The sequence below is a fragment of the Bubalus bubalis genome, chromosome 12 (genome assembly GCF_019923935.1).
Source record: "Bubalus bubalis isolate 160015118507 breed Murrah chromosome 12, NDDB_SH_1, whole genome shotgun sequence".
Classification (NCBI taxonomy): Eukaryota; Metazoa; Chordata; class Mammalia; order Artiodactyla; family Bovidae; genus Bubalus; species Bubalus bubalis.
In genome coordinates, this window is record NC_059168.1 from 19,385,357 (window position 1) to 19,405,307 (window position 19,951).

The following is a 19,951-nucleotide window of genomic DNA, read 5'->3' on the forward strand; positions in this document are numbered from 1 at the left end:
TGCTGCTACTACTGCTAAGTCGTTTCAGTCGTGCACAGTAAGCGGTTAATTACGGTCTGGGGGCGGGGCCAACGCCCGGGAGGGGCGGGCTCTGCCACACTTTGCTCATGCGCAGCCCCTGGAGTCCGCGCCTCAGGTAAGGTACTTGGGCAGGCCTCTTGCTAGACTTTTGGCTGTAGCTCTTCGTGCCCGACAGGGTCTCCCCAGAGCGAGGAGGAGGGCTGAGGTTTGTAGGGACCACGAAAGAGTTCTGGTATCATAAAGAGGACATTCGCTGACTGTGTTTGTCTGCAGGAGGGGCGGACCCGAGTGTTTCCGGGTCGCTCGGTGACCTTGGTCCGGCGACCGGGCAGTGCTCCTTCCGCTGAGTGTGCGTTGGGCACCTGGCCGGGCCGGAGTGTGCTGCGAGTCCCGGCGGGTCGGGAAGAACCCGGGAGCTGGGGAGATGGCAGGAGCCCAGGCACCGGGGATGCGGGGGCTGCGAGGGGCTGAGGATCCCTGGTAGCCAACCTGAGACCACGCCTGGGGGCCTTGTTGGTTGCTTGGCTCTTGACACTGAAAACCTGGAAAAACTGCTTTTGTTCATTGAACTCAGGGTCGGAGCTGGGAAGCCTTGTTGTTTAGAGTGGAAGGAAAGACGTTGCTGTTTGAAATGTTGCCTGGAGATGCTGAGCAGTGTCCATTGCCGGCTATGGGGCACAGCTGAGGGTTTTTTGGAGGCAACATGCTTATTTGTCTTAAGCTTGTGCATCCTGAGTCAGCGTCCCAACCCAGTGTGATGTTACCCTCATGACACACAGCCCTGCTTTTTCCCCAGCCCACCTGAGGATTGCTTTATTATTTATTTTTGGCTTTGCCCTGCTTGCCAGATCTCAGTCACAGGGATTAAACCCCTGCCACAACAGTGAAAGTTCGGAATCCTAACCACTAGACCACCACGGAACTCTCAGGACTGATTTATTTTAAATGTCACCTGAATTCCACCATTATCCAAAAATCTTGTCTAATCTTATTCCATCTCCACCAGTTAGTAACCTGTCGTGGAATGGTATGCCTTTGGTGTTCATTAAATTGGTTTTATCAGTTGTTATAAACACCTTTTCTGAAACTGAGGGACTTTGAATGTGAAATGTACATATATCTTTTTAAAAAGGTAAATGTTTTTTACAGTGTTATTTGAACTTCACTTTTTTCCTTGTCTTTTAAAAATTTGCTTTATTTATGGACTTTACTTTTTTGAACCTTTTCCCTTGCTTTCCTAACAAAACAGAATTCTACTTGAATTCCTTACTCTCTGGATCTGCCTGCAAGGCCGGCTTTATGGTGTTGTTGTTTTTTTTTTCCAGCGCTTGAACATTAAAAAATAACTGCAAGATAGCTCCTGTACTGGTTATGGCTTATTTCCTGGCAGTAAATGTACAGCCTGTGCTTAGTCATGTCCAACTCTTCGGGATCGCATGGACTGCAGAGTACCCCCCCACCCCAGGCTCCTGTCCATGGGGATTCTCCGGGCAAGAATACTGGAATGGGTTGCCATGCTCTCTCTCCTCCAGGGCATCTTCCCAACCCAGGGATCAAACCCAGGTCTCCCACATTGGAGGCAGATTCTTTACAGTCTGAGCCACCAGGGAAGCCCAAGAATACTGGAGTGGGTAGTCTAGCCCATCTCCAGTTGATCTTCCCAACCCAGGAATCAAACTGGGATCTCCCACATTGCAGGTGGATTTGTTACCAGCTGAGCTACCAGGGAAGCCTATAATGTACAGCCCATAATGTAATGTCTAGCAGTATGCAAAGGAAAACAACTCTTCCTTCCTACTCCCTCACTGCCTCTTAGTTATGTGTAAGTTTTAAACTTTTCTGCTTCATTTCACTTAGGTATGAATAATAAAGTTTTAATCTTTTAGGCCTCAGGGTGATCACATTATCAAAATGAGAGAAGGGATCTTGGGGGTGGGGTGGGAGGGACACCTGGTAAGGATATTAGTAGGATAATCCTACCAAAGTATTTAATTACCCCCACCCTCAGACTGTTGAAGCTAAAATTGAGTGGAATGAGAGAGCTGGGTAGAGTATTACAGGCTGTGCCATTTCACACAGAGAATGGAACAGTATGACAAAGCATACACAGGACAATGCTGAAATCCTGAGTTTAAAAACCACTGGTTCTCCTGGCCTTGACTTTGAGGCAGAGTAAAAACTTTGGTCTCTATTTCATTTATTCAGTTAGAGTCAGATATGCTATTTTCTTGTTATATAGATCTTTCCTTGTTAGCTTTTACCTTCATGAAAGAGAATAAGACTCAAGCACTTTCTTCTGATGGGCTTTTATTTTATAATACAGGGAGAGAATCAAGAGTTGAAGTCTCATCTTGCCACTTAGTGGGTGATCATGGTCAGTGTTTCCCCTCACATGGTCCAGGAGCCTCTTGTATAAAAGTCACTTGGAGTTGTCTGTAAAAGGGCAGATTACGGGGTGCCAACTCTGGACTTGCTGAATCAGATTTGGGGATTGGGGAATTGCCCAATGAGGCCCAAGAATATGCTTTTTTTTTTTTTGGCTTTGCCTTGTGGCACGTGGTATCTTAGTTCCCCAACCAATTATTGAACCTGCTTCCCCTGCACTGGAAGCATGGAGTCTTAACCACTGGACTGCCAGGGAAGTCAACAAAAAATGTGCATTTTTAACAAGGCTTTTGGGTGATGTGCTTAGTTTGAAAAAAGAATAGCAACTCCTTAGGAGCAAGAACCAGCTTATTGTTCATCTTTATATACAATGCTATGAACTGTGGCACATACTTCAATGTATTATATAAATGAAACTTCCAGCTATAAAACACATATTGATATAACCACTTACAGGATAATCTTGCTTTTGTAGGCTGCTTCATGAAGAACTCCACATATGATACTCATTATAACATATCTTAATTCCTAGTTCAGCTGAAATGATTTACCTTATCTCCCACCATTCTATATTCTTAGGCAGTTTAAAAATCTTAGTTCCATAAGTTGTTAGTTTTCACAATGCTTTCAATTTTGTCTCCTCTCTGCTTTCTCTAATCATGTCTCTGGTTCATTGTGCACCTTAGGCATGGAGATTGAAAACTAGGAAAGTGAGACATGTCTAATACAATTTGCATACACTAACTTTGGGGTTTTATTCCTATGTAATCACTCAAACTATTGAAATGTATTGAAGTTCAGTGTTACTAAGTTTGAATATGTTTATTCAGGTTTACATTTATTTGTTAAACTTAGGATGTCCCGTTCTATGGATCCACTGGCAAAGAAGATCTTTAAAGGAGTGTTAGTAGCTGAACTTATGGGCATTTTTGGAGCATATTTTTTGTTTAATAAGATGAACACAAGCCAAGGTAATCATAATTCAGAAATTATAGTGTTTTTTAGGGGGGTGTACAGTTCACTAACACATTTTAGGTTAAATGGCTTTTTTGGAGAAACTGCTTCTTCAGAGTCAAAGTATTAGGCATTTTATGGGCACAAGGGGAAGAAGCTAGGTGTTAATTATTGGTATTATAGAATAAATGACTTACTTCTCCCCAACCATCAAAAGTTAAATGTCTGTAGACTAAGGAAAATGTTTCATACTTCCATGGATTTTCCTAATGGGAAGCACAGAGTAGGTGTCCTTGGTCTGGCTTAGTTTGGGGGTGTAGATGGAAAAAATCCAGCCTGTCCCTTACACCTCATTGTTTGACAAACTGAGAAAACAAGTAGCATAGCTGAATTGTCATACAAGCAGTTGCTCAGGTCCGAGTTCTTCCTCTTCTTCAGCATTAGGCACGAACAGCCTTTCTCATGCCACTGGCCATCACTGCAAGTGCTTTGACATTTTGTGGGGGAAATTTCTTATTAGAGCCCTCAACTTTTAAAATCAGGAAGTGCTACTTTCCCTTTCTTTAAAGCAGGGAGTAGTCGTCCTGGGGTGGTGACCATCTTTGAAACTTGTCATTTATCTTAAAGGATGTAAGGGTATAAGAGAAAACATACAAATGGTATTTAAAAGCAAACTAAGGTTTAAGGTCAACTTCAAAAATTGGGTGTAGTACAGTCTTATTTCTAATTCTCTAGCAAGGTAAAATGGCATCCATAAAACAGTTCATAAAATTACACAAGGGAATTTCACATTAACACTGAAAATCTGCTTTTAAAATACCATTTTGAAATAAATTACATCATATATATATAGGTCAAATCTTAAAAACTCCAAAATAACTATGGAAGACTACCTATAAGTGCAGTTTTGACCCTATTTTAAAGATACAGTTTCTCTAATTTATAGGATTCCTATCTTATAGACCCTAAGGCTAGCACTAAATTATGGCTCCGTGTTAATACAGTGAATTTCTAATCATGCCTAATTTTAAAACTTTTTTTTTCATTAGATTTCAGGCATACAATGAGCAAAAAATTCCCTTTCATCTTAGAAGGTATGTTTTTCCTTAAGTAAAATTTGTATGTACAAAGCAAGTTCTTTGGGTAACCTTTATAAATTATTTATGACCAATTAAGGGTTAAATCACTTTTTAATTTTTTGATGTCAGTTTCCAAAAATACTGTTCATCTCTACTTTTACTCCTTTTGAAGAACACAGTGGAGAAAATTCTCATAGCAGTTACCCAATGAGTTAATCCCAGTGATGGGCTGGATTCTTAATTCTTCCAGTGGGTTAAGAATGTAGACTTTGGAATGAGACTTATCTGAGGGTGATGGGAATCAAATCACTGCTTGAAACTCAAAACTCATGTCTGGTTTGCTACTTTCTTGGAGCTTTTTCTTTCTCCATCAAGTAGAGATAATGCCCATCTCATGAATTGTTGTAAGGGTTAAAAAAGATAACATTATGTAATTACTTCAAACAGTATCTGGTATAAAGTAATGCTTAGTTAATAGTGTTCCTTACAAGGATTAGTAGAGATCAGAGATGCTAGAGCTTACACTCAACATATGTGTCCTGTCGTCTTTTTCATTTTACTGTGCAGAAATAAGGGGGACTAGCTGGATTTTTTTTCTCAGTATAGTTTAATTTTAACACTTTTACATGATTTTGTAAATGACAGATATTTTTATTTATAGTGTATTACAAATCCATTGAACACTCTGGAATGTATGGAATCAGAGAGCAAGATCAAGAAAAATGGCTGAGCAATAAAAATTAGGAGTAAGTGGAATTTTACTTTGTAATTTATTTAGAAAACACTGATTTTCTTTGCTTTTTCATTTTTTGAGTGGTTTTTGGCCTCTTTCTGAAGTTTTTCTTCCTCTTGATGATGCTTTTCACATCTCTGTTGTGTAACCAGTCATCACGTTCAGCCTCCCATCTAAGCTGTTTGAGACCTTTGCGGGGGAGAAGAAAGATGAGTGCACGGTAGATTCTTGGGGCTCCAGAGAACACCCTGAGTGACAGGAGCTTCCAGTCTGCCATGGCCTATCGTCACTTCCCATCTGCCCCACAAACTCCTGCTTATTTGCTGCTTTCCTTCTGTATTTATCATTAAAGATTTACTTACAAATAAACAACTAGGACAGGAAAGGAACAAATGCTCTAAAGATTTTCTTTTCCCTGAACACTCACTGGTGAAAGAAGAGCAGCCAGTTAACTATCAATATCAGAAATAATTAAAAGATGCATAAAATATTTATAAAGTTACTTAGCAAATTTATACTATATAAAAATAGCCTGCCTCCATTAAAAAAAAAAAAAGTAGTTTTTGTAGGCTGTAGTCTTTTTTGCTGTAGTGTACTTTTTAATCCCATATGCTCTGCAGACAGAAGTGAAAAAGTCATTCCTTCCAGATTGTAAGGAATCATTTTTCCCTTCTTACTATCAAAAGTTCCTCCAAAAATATTTAGATCTTCAGAAATTATAACTTAAGACTATTTTAAAACCTCAATAAAAATTTAAGTTACTTACTTGCATTATCTTTGTTAGCCATGGCATTCATGCCAATGTTATCAAACTTGGATCCCATATTTTCATCCAATAGGTGGCCAAACTTAAAAAGAAGAGTCGGGGGGGAGGTGCGGAGAATACATTTATTAGAAAACTTAAAAAAAAACAATGTACAACAGCTAAGTGCTTAAAACAATGCATTAGCCTTACCTCTTCAGCAGATACAAATAAACTGGAGTCATCCAAGTCTCTTTTCTTTTTTTTTCTCGGTCCTAAAAAAGTATAAGCCTACATTATTAAGTTGTAAATCCAATAATTTTGTAGAAATAAGATCTTCAACGTAGCTTTGTTAATATATATTTATTTGGCTTAAAACACACAGTTATAATTATCTTCTATGAGCATCATTAGGCAGCTGGCATTAAAGACAGAAAAATAACTTGAATTAGTATACAGTATTTTTTTTAAGTTAATATCCTAATAGAACTGTTCAGGTGACAACAGTGTCTTCTTGTCTTTCAGATCTGACCATCAATCAAAGTTTCATTTCAAAGTATTTCAAAGTATCAGGCAAGATTAAAATTCTGAAATTGACAAGGATGTATTTTAAATATTTAAGGTTAACTGTAAATTTTAACTAAGTAAGAGGTTTTGTTCCTTGGAGTAACTGTGAAGAAGTGATGGAGGGTTTGTTTATTGTGTTGTAACTAGAGTTTTGTTTACTACTTGAAATAAAGTGGTTCTTTAAAAAAACCAGCCCTGTAATTCTAAATATGTAAACCTTTCAAAACAGAAGAAATAATAAAACATTTTTAATATATGTTACATTTTTTCATTTCCATTACAGTTTATTACAAGCTATTGAATATACAGTATTCTGTGCTGTACAGCAGGACCTGGTTTTCTTATTTATGCCCCATTTCTTTCCTCCTTGGTAACCACAAGTTGTTTTCTGTGTCTGTGAGTCTGTTTTTTAAATAAGTTCACTAATATTTATTACATTTTAACTCACATTTAAAAGCATTATCTAAAACTATAATAACTCAAAGTATTGCTTTTACCCATTTTCACTTTACCTGAAACAATATTCAAACTCTATTATCAATGTTTCTGGTACTAACAGCTACTTAAATATCCCTGGTGCCCATTTGCAGTCACATGCTCCCTTCCATGGAAGGCTTCGCTTTTTCTGGCTATTTCATGTAAATGGGATCATGTGATATGTGGTTTTCAGCGACTGGCCTCTTTTACTTAGCATAACTTTTTTTTTTTCCTGGCTGTGCTGCGTGGCTTGTGGTAGCTTCCTGACCAGGGATTGAATCCAGGCCCCTGGTAGTGAAAGCCTGGAGTCCTAACTGCTGGACCGCCAGGGAATTCCCAGCAAAACATTTTTGAGGCTCATTCACCTCATAGCATGTATCAATATTTCATTCCATTTTATTGCTGAACAATATTATATGGACTTCTTCTATTTTTTGCTTGTACATTCAGCAGACATTTGGTTGTTCCTACTTTTTGGCTATTATGAATATTGCTGCTATGAACAGTCATGTACATGTCTTTGTATGGATATACCAGAGCCATTTTTGATAGAAGTTTCTAGAGCATTTCATCTTCCAAAGTGAAATGTGTATTATTTCCGAATTGTGCATAATGCTATTTTTCTCCTAAGCTAAAATTTCCACTTGTATAGTATTAGGAAAGGTCTTGGTTTTTCATTCATCCTACAGGCATATATCTAAAGCTTCAATTAGCAAGTACTTCTGCTGAACTGCTTCCTTCAAGTTTATTCTTTTTTTAAAAGATTTATTCTTAGACTAGCCAACATTAGCAAATGTAGGGTGAAATTCCCCCACCCTCATCAATTCATCTGTTTGCTGCTTCTTTCCTTTTTAAATCCCTTTGTTTCTTTTTTAAAAAATCAATTCTGTCACATACTTTAGTTTGTATCCAAAACTATTATCCACTGAGATTTGATGTCTTTTCAGGCTAATATCTTCTGAAATGGCACTTTATTAAAAATAAGGTCAATGAGAGAGCATCTTTTAATACAACAGGCTCAGTAGGATTTAAAGCAACATATCTTTTCTGAGAGATTTTGAGGAAAACTGCCTTATGGGCAAATGCTACTATTAAAAGTGTGACCTTCTATAATTCAATGAAAGACAAATTCTGAATGGTAACACGTTATGATGTAAATATGCATTAGAACTAAATCTAAGAGAACTGTGATGTTAGCAGTATTTAAACTTTGTAGGCATCAACGTCTTTGAGGGACTATTACCCACCCAGAGTTATTGTTGATATTTACTGTCAAAAAGTTTTGTATTATTTAATTTTAACAAAATATTGTCAAGCATTTTAAACTTTGCAGGTCTATTTTTATTCATTAGCATTTATAGCTAACCCTTGAAAAATGTGTAGGTTAGGGGCATCAACCTCTGTGCAGCCAAACACAGGAATATACCTTAACCTCAGCCTTCCGCATCCTCAGATTCAACCAACTGAGGACCATGTAGCACTGCGGTATGTGTTTATTGGGGGAAAAAAATCCCTGTACCAATGGACCCATTCAGTTTAAACTCGTTATTTAAGGGTCAAATGTACCATAGTACTAGTAAGCAGAAATAAAGAGGCATTATAATCAAAGTTTTTCTTTTGTTTTTTTAAAGGTAGGTGTGTGTGAATTTATCCACAAATTAAGGAATATTTGTATTTATTATAGTGCTTTCTACAATTTTATCAAAAAATATTATCACCTGATATATATATATATATATATATATAGTGCTTTTTTCCTTTTATTAGTACCATAGAACTATTACACTAAAAGGCATAATCTGTTAGGATATACTTTAAAAAGTATTAGAGAACAAATTAGCAGAAATGAAAACTCTCATTTTACATATTTTTGAGATCAGAATCATTTTGTCATGGCAGCTCTCATTAAAAAAAGAAAATGATGTTAATAAAGAGCATGGGTTTTTAAATAGATGGATCAGATGGGAAGGTAAGAGTTGATAAAAGGAAAAATACAACAGGTGTCTATGAAAATCCCAGGCTTACATTATTATTGAAGGTTTAAACATTCATGAAAAGATGATCCAGAGGTATTTAAATGAGAGGAGTGAATTCAGGAAAGAAAATAATTGGAGGATGTGAAAAACAACAATATTTATATATTAAAAATTCATAAACCTTATTACCCAATAGAACAGTTAATTTCCCAAAATGATAATGAATAGCTTTCACATGCAGTGCTTAGGTTTAAAAGAGACTAAATACATTTTCTTACCTTGAAATGACCCAGCAAAGTCAAAATCATTTGCACTTTTTCTCTTGTTTTTCTTATTACTGACTTTGAGTCTGACTTCATCATCAAGTTCTGTTACCAAAAACAAAAACATAAAAACCCTGTTGTTATTAAGCAATTTTAAAAAACTTCTGCAGAACTACTATGATGAATATAGATTAACTTTAACATTATTGCAAATTATCAATCCAGTATTTTTAAAAGGCAGTATAACACAACAGGTCAAGAGGAATAGCATAGACAGCCTCAATATTGATTAAATAGAAGTCCAAAACAGAACTCAGCTGGTTAAAAACCCAAAACTTCAGTGTCAAGTGAGATGGGAAGATCTTTAAATTTCTTGCTGATCTGAGTATAAATCTGAATACAAGATAATATTAAAAAACCTTTAAGAGAAAAACTAGCCTCTGCTAAGGCAGAAAGTTTGTTTAAAGGTTCACCTGGAATGCCCTCATTCTCATCATCTAACACATCCATGAATGTTCCTCCATCTTCCTCAATTTCAGCGAATTCTTCATTCATACTTCCTAAGGAAACTTCATCATCATCCAAATTATCAAGGTCGTCATCTTCTGAATCTTCATCTTCTGAGTCATCCTTAGCTCCTTTTGCTTTCTTCTTCATGTTGCTAAAGAAAAATAACGATTAGTAAAGTAAATGAGGACTCTGTTTTCTAAAGTATGTGTTGGTGACCAGCAGGGTGTTAGGCTTTTAACAGAATTCAAAGGAGAGTTACAGACAGCTCAGAGCCTTTATTTAACATACTAACAAGCATTATAAAAGTCCAAAAATGAAAGTACTATATTTATTTCCCAAAATTCAATACCTTTCTCCTATATAACACATAGTCCTGTGCTCCACTGTTCTGAAAGACAGTAATTTGAGAAATGCTGGGAAAAAAACAGATTAAAAAAAAAATTTAAGGAAAGCATATTACCTAGCGAAATCAAGGTCATCCTTTCCAGAGGTGAAACAATTATCATCTTCAAATGTGTCTGCCAGAGAGCAATATACAAATTGTGAGATATAGCAAGAAATAACAAACGACACGTCTTATACCAAAATCAACACATATGACTGTTGTTTGTGATAAGTAAACACCAAGATGATATACATCTGACACTGCTGGTATTTTATTAATCTACACAAATCCATGTACTATGCTGGCCTTAATTAAATCCCTAAACTAAATGGGTTCTGGTTAATTTTAGCTTCTTTCTACAGTTCTTTTATTCAATGAGGGAAAATGTCAAATACAAGAGTATTTAGCAATTGCAGTCCTTTTTACTCCATTAGAACTATTTAAGTGCTTATTTTTAGTAGGTGTGATATAATATGCAACAAGTGAGCTCAATGTAAACTTTTCTGATTTCCCAATTTTTGCTTCAGTCTAAATTTCAATAAAAATTTTCAAGCTCTGTGGATCATAAAGGTAAACAAATTACCAATCATCTTTTCAAATTCCTCATCATCCACATCTTCTATACTTTCTTCATCTTCATTCCGTTTTTGTTTCACTTTAACACTGGTAACTTTTTTATAATACCTAGAATAAAATGCATGTTATACATTGATATTTGATGATTTTATCAAAGGGCCTGTTGTTCTATGATCATCAAAAGACTTACGGTCAATGCCACAAACAACTGTAAAAGCTGTCAGCTCAGCTGATGTATAAATGACTAAAATTTGTATTATAGAAAAAAGTTTTAAATTCAAAACAGTTGGAAACTTTTGAAATGTGAAGGGTAATAAATTTCAATGATTTAGGCTTGGTTCTTCATAAAAACACCATGTCATCTTAATTAAATGGCACAGTAAAAGGTTATTTTAGTATCAACACTAAATGGTACAAGTATTCTAATGTTAGAAACTGGCTCTAAATGACCTCTAATCTCAATATTTTATCAGTTCAACCTATTCTATCAGGGACAATGAAACAGCCTTCTGCTAATGGGATCATACCCTCAAAATTCTTTACACAAAATGTATTTACAAAGCAAATCAAACCAAATTAAACAATCACCCAGATGAGATAACAGTTCCTTTACTATTATTACAAGGCATTAGTAGTAATAACTCTTAATAGTAGGTTTAGGACTTATCTCCATAGTGCAAAAGTGTCTGACTCTTTGCGAGCCTATGGACTGTAGCCCTCCAGGCTCCTCTGTCCATGGGATTCTCTAGGCAAGAACACTGGAGTGGGTTGCCATGCCCTCCTCCAGGGGATCTTCCCAACCCAGGGATAGAAGCTGTGTTTCTTACGTCTCTGGCATTGGCAGGTGGTTCTCTACCACTAGCACCACCTGGGAAGCCCTATCTCCACAGCAGTGCAATGAATTTTGCTAATTCTACTTAGAGCCATGTTTTAGACAAATAACTTATGAGTTATTTATCATTATATTAGATTGATACAGATTTGAGACTTTAAGAAAACTAATATACTAAAAAGAAACTGAAGATTAAATTTCACAAGATTCTTAAAATGTGTGCTAAATTGTTAAAAAAAAACAAAACCCTCAAATTTACTTGTTTTAGTTTCATTTAGATATCTTAACATTTAGCAAACTGAACATTTCTAAACTCCCCTAACAAAAATGGAGTGACATATCCTTCAATTTGTCCATAACAGGCCTATGTTAACAAAGCATTTATGGAATCTAAAAATTTTAAATTTAACAGCTCTTCAAATGAACCAGTGAACCAGTATATTATGTATATTACCTGTAGAAAAACACTTCATCTACTGGTATCTGGCTTTCTTCTTTTGCAAGGAACTCCTTACTGTTAACTAGGAAAACAAGTTAAAAATTTTAAGGAATTCTTTTTATGTTCTTCAAGCTTTTAAGACTAAGTACAGAATACCTATAAATCTAAAGTCTCAAAATGTAAGGAAGTTGGAAAGAAGGCGTCTTATAATGTGAAGGACAGTCTGGAAAAGTCTGTGTGGAGGAAACCCAACATCTGAAATTTTATCAGCTACAATCATTTGTAGCCAACAGTGGATCACAGTTAAAAAGCAGGGTTCTCTTGTCTTCCAACTGCACCCAGGATCCAAACTTCAAGAGAAAAAAAATTAATAATCACTTTTACTGTTTCCTTATCAGCATAAAAATATTCAGAATCATCTTGATTAAAAAGGGTATTTGGCTTCTCTAATTCCAACCCTAACTTTGGTTAAGTCTTTTTATGTCTCTGGACCTCTGTGAGATGTCAATTAAAATTAAATGATTTATAAGTTGTAACTGAACAAAGCTAGTGGAGGTGATGGAATTCCAGTTGAGCTATTTCAAATCCTGAAAGATGATGCTGTGAAAGTGCTGCACTCAATATGCCAGCAAATTTGGAAAACTCAGCAGTGGCCACAGGACTGGAAAAGGTCAGTTTTCATTCCAATCCCAAAGAAAGGCAATGCCAAAGAATGCTCAAACTACCGCACAGTTGTACTCATCTCACACGCTAGTAAAGTAATGCTCAAAATTCTCCAAGCCAGGCTTCAGCAATATGGTTTTAGAAAAGGCAGAGGAACCAGAGATCAAATTGCCAACATCTGCTGGATCATGGAAAAAGCAAGAGAGTTCCAGAAAAACATCTATTTCTGCTTTGTTGACTATGCCAAAGCCTTTGACTGTGTGGATCACAATAAACTGTGGAAAATTCTGAAAGAGATGGGAATACCAGACCACCTGACCTGCCTCTTGAGAAACCTATATGCAGGTCAGGAAGCAACAGTTAGAACTGGACATGGAACAACAGACTGGTTCCAAATAGGAAAAGGAGTGCATCAAGGCTGTATATTGTCACCCTGCTTATTTAACTTATATGCAGAGTACATCATGAGAAACGCTGGACTGGAAGAAACACAAGCTGGAATCAAGATTGCCAGGAGAAATATCAATAACCTCAGATATGCAGATGACACCACCCTTATGGCAGAAAGTGAAGAGGAACTAAAAAGCCTCTTGATGAAAGTGAAAGAGGAGAGTGAAAAAGTTGGCTCAAAGCTCAACATTCAGAAAACAAAGATCATGGCGTCTGGTCCCATCACTTCATGGGAAATAGATGGGGAAACAGTGGAAACAGTGTCAGACTTTATTTTTGGGGGCTCCAAAATCACTGCAGATGGTGACTGCAGCCATGAAATTAAAAGACGCTTACTCCTTGGAAGGAAAGTTATGACCAACCTAGATAGCACATTCAAAAGCAGAGACATTACTTTGCCAACAAAGATCCGTCTAGTCAAGGCTATGGTTTTTCCAGTGGTCATGTATGGATGTGAGAGTTGGACTGTGAAGAAGGCTGAGCGCCAAAGAATTGATGCTTTTGAACTGTGGTGTTGAAGAAGACTCTTGAGAGTCCCTTGGACTGCAAGGAGATCCAACCAGTCCATTCTGAAGGAGATCAGCCCTGGGATTTCTTTGGAAGGAATGATGCTAAAGCTGAAACTCCAGTACTTTGGCCACCTCATGCGAAGAGTTGACTCATTGGAAAAGACTCTGATGCTGGGAGGGATTGGGGGCAGGAGGAGAAGGGGACGACAGAGAATTAGATGGCTGGATGGCATCACTGACTCGATGGACGTGAGTCTGGGTAAACTCCGGGAGTTGGTGATGGATAGGGAGGCCTGGCATGCTGCTATTCATGGGGTCACAAAGAGTTGGACACAACTCAGTGACTGAACTGAACTGAATTGAATCTTAAGACTCTGAACAAAAAGGACCTGGGCTCTAGTATGTAAATGTCTACTGTGAATACAAAGAGAATTAGATTCACAGGATGAGTACTAAATACCCATAGAAATAAGTTTAAAATAACGCTCAGTGACAAAAATTTGTTGTAGTTATTCTGCCAAGCCCATATTAGAGAGCTTAAGATGGTCTGAACTATAAAAGATAATTATATATGGGGGGTGGGGTTGATGTCAGTGACAGAGCTATAGCTTTACCTATGGATGATAAAAGAATAGCAAAATGTTAATTGTTAAAAGATGGGTGATGGTTACAAAGGTGGGGTGGAGGGGGGGAAGGTCCATCATACCACTTGTGTATATACTTTGGATATGTTTGAAATGTTTTGTAATTAAAAAGAAAAAAGGCCCAGTCACAGTAAACTTGAAAATGTATACATCCTTGAACACAAAGATGGATACTATCCCTGGTGCTTAGGTTTTATCCTGATAAGCAGAGCAAAGACTAACACAACCTGTGTGCTACTAACTTGCAGTATTGTCAGTTTCAACTGTCCAGGCTTTATACTCACCAGCAAGACTACGAATATCCTTCATAAAATGTTTTCTTTTTGGTTGCATCACAACACTGTCTGTGTTTTCTGAAATGTAAAATCAAGACAGTGTAATGTAAAACCTAGTTATATATGCTCATGTTGTTTATTAAATATCAACAGTGAAAACGGAAAAGTTCATCAAACAGAAGTATACCTTTGCCTTTATGTGGCTTTGGATTTCGATATACAAATCGATCCAAGAACCTCATTAGTGTGAAATCCTGCAGTGGATCCCCTGAATACTCAATATAATTTCCCTGAAAGATGAGGGGAGGGAATTAAGATCTTAACTTGAAATATATATATATATATACTCACAACACACACACACACAGAGAAGAACAAGAAAAAGACAAGCATCTACTACATTGCTTCAAAGGCACAAATGTGCAATAAAATACCCTTCAAATATCCCTCTCATGCACATTATTCTTTCCTTGAAGAAATTAAGCACACACGCATACATATTCTATAATGCATTGCTGATTTTGTGAATAGGCAAACAGTATTAATACTGTAGGTCATCTAACCATGAACCAGGAATCAAATGCTGAGTGAAAAACATGGCAAAAGGGAAAGGGGAGGGTAGCCTTTCTCCAGGAGCAATAAATAATCAGGATGTAATAAATAACTGTTGTGGTTCTATAATATCCATGTATTTCCACTCATCTCAGAGTGGGAGGAATTATCTGTTGCTCTTTATCAAACAAGTCATTGCTCCTTTACAACAGCAGAAAAACATACACAATTCTATCTATTAGAGAAAACACTGACCAGTTATTGACTACTTCAAACAGGATTACTTGTTTTCTTTAATTTCTTGTCTTCTGAATATTTGAGACTTACCTGAAGAATAGTCTTTGCAAAAAGGGCCACAGAAGGATGAAAATGCTCAGACAGCTGGAAAGAAATATGTGAAATAAGGTCAACTACCAAAACTGCAGGTTATTTAAGAAAATCCCCCAAACTGAAACTGAAGCCAATACATGAGAAGAGTGACTCTCAACATTCTGGTCTCAGGAACACTCTGTATACTTCAAAATCAAGGACCTCAAGAGCTTCTGTGAGTTAAGTGGGATATATCTACTGATACTTAACTTTATTAGAAATTACAACAACAAAAAAATCTGAACACTTACAGTTCATTTAAAATTAACAATAAACCTATTACATATTAATATAAACAATAACATGTAGAATGAAAAATAACTTTCAAAACAAACATTAGTGGTAAGCGTAGCATTATTTTACAGCTTTGCAAATCTAATGTCTGGTTTAAGAGAAACCAGTATATTCTCATATCTACTTCTGTAGTCCATGTTGTTTTAGTTGAAGTGTGTTTAGGAAATTTGGCCACACACAGATATATAGTTGGAGAAAATGGGGGATTAACCAATAGTCTTTCACGTAAATGTGGATTTTTTTCCTTTGATACTATACCAAAGATGAGCTGCAATATGGAGTCTGAAACCCTATCAACTTTTGGTATTTGCTACTTAAAATTAACTGGTCTACAGTGGATGAATCTTTTATTCATGTTTGACTTTTAACACTGTGCACTGGTCATTTATAAAATACTGATTTTGTGAATTATGCAATTCTTCAAAATGTTGCTGACATTTAATTAAACATCACAAAAACCATAGTATCACCATGAATTTCATTAGAAAAGATACCAAGAAACTGTTAAGCTTAAGATGGTGGTTATAGGAGTTCTAAAATTTTAACCAAAGCTTGAATTTCATCACTGACAACAGATACTGTCAGCTGTTTCATTTGAAGTAAAAGATTTACTTCATTCATTTTCAAGAAAATATCTCCCAAATACAAAAGCATGAATGACCAGTCTGTCAGCCAGTCTTTCATGAAAAAGGTAGCTAGCTGCATTTCCAACAATTATACAGGCACTTTTCCTTGAGATGTGAGAAAACTCTCATATTTAGGTATTCTAGGGTTAAAATAATAAAATCAACAATTTTCCTTGCTTCATCATACTTATGTGATACTGGCTTTCCTCCTCACTTTCAAGTATAGGGCAATGAAGAATAAAACGGCCATCAGTACAGCTTGGTACTACTGTTTTTATTTCTGCTAAAGTCACCAGCAGTCTAGCCATCATTTCTTTAATACCACCAGTGCATCAACAGTGACAAAGGCAAATAATATCTTGGTATCACTTTCAAAGTAGTTGTGACCTTACAGACTAACAAGGTGTCAGGGACCCACAGGAGTCTGCCTAGGAAGACACTTGCATTAGCAAAACTCCAGAAAGGTTATTAGAAATGAGTTCCTCTTATACATTTACAAGGTAACTTTGCTTGCAAACAGTTCTACTAATACAAAGTTTTTCAGAGATACCCAATTGCGGTAATATGGTCGCTAAGTTGTGTCCAACTCTTTGTGATCCCACGGACTGTAGCCCGCCACTCTCCTCTGTCCATGGAATCTTCCCAGCCCAGGGATTGGACCCGCATCTCTTGCATTGGCAGGCGGGTTCACCACCAAGCCACCAGGGAAGCCCTGAGGTATCCAATGCGTAAAGCAAAATGTATCCATTTTACAGAGCCATTATATACAACAGCATACTTACGAAAAGCAAAATGTATTTATAGCCATGAATAATAACCTTATTTTGTACCCACGTTATTTAAGATTTTCTACATGTGAATGCAGAAATGTGTAAATTAATGTTTATTACAGGCAACAAAAATATGGGTTATAAGGCATTACAGCCAGGTGACATATTTCAAATTGCTTATGCTGACTAATTTCTAAATAACTCCTCTATTTATCATTTACAAGAAAAATGGAAAAGAAACTATTAAATCCATGGGGGCAAATATATGGCACAGATGAATTAAGAGACAATTTGGAATTACTTTACCTTTTTGAGTTCCCAAAGACTTGTATTTTCAGCTCCACAGTACAAAGGGTTTCTACTGAATGGATCATATGTGTTTAACTGTTTGCCACCTGTGAACAAAAATAGAGTATTTCTCAAATGCTCCAGTCCTAGCCCAAGTGGTCACTGACCCACCAGGATTAATGCTGTCACTGACAGCACTCTTAGTTTCTTTTAGGTCAATTAGATCCTAAGTGTTAAGATGACAAAGGACCTGAAGATGAAACAGGTCTAAATTCTTTTGGAACTTTAGAGTGCAGTGAATATTTGTCATTAAATTATGCCTAGAAGTAAGTCTCACTTGGAACAGGTTTCATATTATCTTCTTCATGTTTTCAGCAACTCTGCATTACAAAATTTACAACAAGGAACCTTTAGAACACAGAAGGAACTGTCTACTTCACAATGTACATACTTGTCATCCTTCTAAAGGATTATTCCTAGGTTAGCCCTCTGATGGATTCTTTAAAAAACAACTTTCCTAGTGGCTACCATACTTTTCTTGTACACTTTACAGGCTAACTAAGGTTCAGACAGGTGAACTACTCTGACCAAGAGTTCCACAAGTTTGAAAAATGGGTCTGGCAACTTTTTAAAATATGTATTTTAATTGAAGGATAATTACTTTACAATCTTGTGGTGGTTTTTGTTACACATTGACATAAATCAGCCATGGGTGCACATGTGTCCCCATGCACATGTGTTCAGGCGCATGCTTTCCCCCCTCCTCCCTCCCTCCCAACCCCATCCCTCTGGGTTGTCCCAGAGCATTGGCTTTGAGTGCCCTGCTTCATGCATCAAACTTGCACTGGTGATCTATTTTACATATGGTAATAATACACATGTTTCAATGTTATTCTCTCAATTCATCCCACCCTTGCCTTCTCCCAGGTAGTCCAAAAGTCTGTTCTTCACATCTGTGTCTCTTTTGCTGCTTTGCATATGGGGTCATCGTTAGCATCTAAATTCCATATATATGCATTAATACACTGTATTGGTGTTTCTCTGACTTATGTCACTCTGTATAACAGGCTCCAGTTTCATCCACTTCATTAGAACTGACTCAAATGTGTTCTTTTTTATAGCTGAGTAATACTCCATTGTCAATACTTCCTTATCCATTCATTTGCAGATGGACGTTTAGGTTGCTTCCATGTCCTAGCTATTGTAAACAGCTGGCACCTTTCTTGATCCTCAAGGCTAGTGTGTTTTTCTTTTAGCCTTAAATGAAGAGGCTGCATTTCTACAATTTCTTTTGGCTTTAATATTCTATTAATAGATTCAATTCAGTTGATATGTGTATGGAACCCCTAAGTTTCTATTTGAGTTGGCCAAAAGGTTCCTTCCACTTTTTCTGCAACATTGTATAGAAAACCTCAAAGGAACTTTTTGGCCAACCCAATATACCAAAAAGAGTTTTCAATTCTCAAACATTTCTTTAAGGAACTACAGAAGGTAAATATGACGCTCAAACAAAATAACCAAAAGTTTTATACTTCATGTGTGTGTTAGTCGCTCAGTCGTATCCGACTCTTTGCGACCCCACGGACTGTAGCCCGCCAGGCTCCTTTGTCCATGGGATTCTCCAGGCAAGAATACTGGAGTGGGTTGCCATTTCTTTCCCCAATTATACTTCATAATATGTAATAAATACTTTTGTTTGTAAGTCAAACTTTTGTATACATGTGTTTTTTTCATATATGTTCCATTAGGAAGCCTTTACATCTAAAGATCAAGAAACTAAACTCGTTCAAAGGTATAAACTGACTACATTTACAGCTGAAGAGAGAGAGATCTATTGTGCATTTAACATGACCACAGTTTTCTCACTAAATCTTCATAACTCTAAAAGGTACCTGCTTTAATTTCTAAGATTTAAATTATTTAAAAATATGTACTTATTATCTGTGGTTTAGACGCTAAGTTGTGTCCGACTCCTGCAACCCTATGGACTGCAGTCTGCCAGGCTCCTCTTTCTATGGGATTCTCCAGGCAAGAATACTAGGGAGGGTTGCCATTTCCTTCTCCAGGGGATCTTCCCAACCCAGGAATCAAACCTGGGTCTCCTGCATTGCAGGCAGATTCATTACTGAGTATGCTACTGTTCATAAGTAAATCAATGATTCATTATGTTAAAAATTTTAGTTCTAAGACCTAAATATACCTGGTGATGAGAGCTCCCATCTAAAAGAAAACAATATTAAGAATTTCTAAAGTGCATAATGTTAATTTCTATTAAGATCAAAAGGGAATCCTAAGATTCAAGAGAAAACTTTAAAGATTTTAGAAACTCACCTTTTAAATTATCAAAGTGCACCCAAGAAGCAGACTCTACCTTTTTGGTTCCCACATGACTTTCAGACTCAGTTTCTTCCATCTCAACTTTTTTCACAGTATCTGTTTCTGTTTCTTTATCTACATCAGTGAATTTTTCTGCTTCTTCATCATCTGCTATGTCAATAAAATTTTCTTCCTCATCAGACTCCTAAAAAAATGGTTTAATGAATCTGGTTTAATCAACTGGAAGTCCACATTC

General features: G+C 36.7%; 2 protein-coding genes across 4 annotated transcripts in view; one reads left to right on the plus strand and one right to left on the minus strand.

Moving 5' to 3' along the window:
* Nucleotides 1-6,509, plus strand: CEBPZOS (CEBPZ opposite strand). 3 transcript variants are annotated; one of them, XM_025260875.2, is made up of 5 exons: nt 5-136; nt 3,262-3,377; nt 4,410-4,454; nt 5,101-5,185; nt 6,440-6,509. In XM_025260875.2, exons 1-4 carry the CDS (start codon nt 108-110, stop codon nt 5,181-5,183), a joined length of 273 nt encoding a protein of 90 aa, XP_025116660.2. In that variant the 5' UTR covers nt 5-107; the 3' UTR covers nt 5,184-5,185; nt 6,440-6,509. The 3 variants fall into 3 exon arrangements, with proteins under 3 accessions (XP_044781763.1, XP_025116660.2, XP_025116661.1); XM_025260876.2 differs by lacking the exon at nt 5-136 and adding an exon at nt 1,714-1,843; XM_044925828.1 differs by having other exon boundaries at nt 1-136; nt 5,101-6,509.
* CEBPZ (CCAAT enhancer binding protein zeta) overlaps nt 5,028-19,951 on the minus strand; it is a 24,750-nt gene continuing 9,826 nt past the window's right edge. The window contains exons 4-16 of the mRNA XM_006056835.3: nt 19,711-19,900; nt 17,398-17,486; nt 15,360-15,413; nt 14,668-14,770; nt 14,490-14,558; nt 11,955-12,021; nt 10,676-10,776; nt 10,168-10,225; nt 9,671-9,858; nt 9,213-9,302; nt 6,128-6,189; nt 5,939-6,020; nt 5,028-5,361 (exon numbers count right to left, since the gene is read on the minus strand). Coding sequence (XP_006056897.3) covers nt 5,210-5,361; nt 5,939-6,020; nt 6,128-6,189; nt 9,213-9,302; nt 9,671-9,858; nt 10,168-10,225; nt 10,676-10,776; nt 11,955-12,021; nt 14,490-14,558; nt 14,668-14,770; nt 15,360-15,413; nt 17,398-17,486; nt 19,711-19,900 — 1,305 coding nt within the window. The 3' untranslated portion in view covers nt 5,028-5,209. The remainder of the gene's footprint in view (nt 5,362-5,938; nt 6,021-6,127; nt 6,190-9,212; nt 9,303-9,670; nt 9,859-10,167; nt 10,226-10,675; nt 10,777-11,954; nt 12,022-14,489; nt 14,559-14,667; nt 14,771-15,359; nt 15,414-17,397; nt 17,487-19,710; nt 19,901-19,951) is intronic.

What these genes read in the sequence shown, in the direction of transcription:
- CEBPZOS (XM_044925828.1), top strand. Translation starts at nt 108, where the DNA reads ATGCGCAGCCCCTGGAGTCCGCGCCTCAG. An exon ending in CCCTGGAGTCCGCGCCTCAG is followed by an intron (nt 137 to 3,261) that starts GTAAGGTACTTG and finishes TGTTAAACTTAG; the next exon opens with GATGTCCCGTTCTATGGATC. An exon ending in TAAGATGAACACAAGCCAAG is followed by an intron (nt 3,378 to 4,409) that starts GTAATCATAATT and finishes TTTTTTCATTAG; the next exon opens with ATTTCAGGCATACAATGAGC.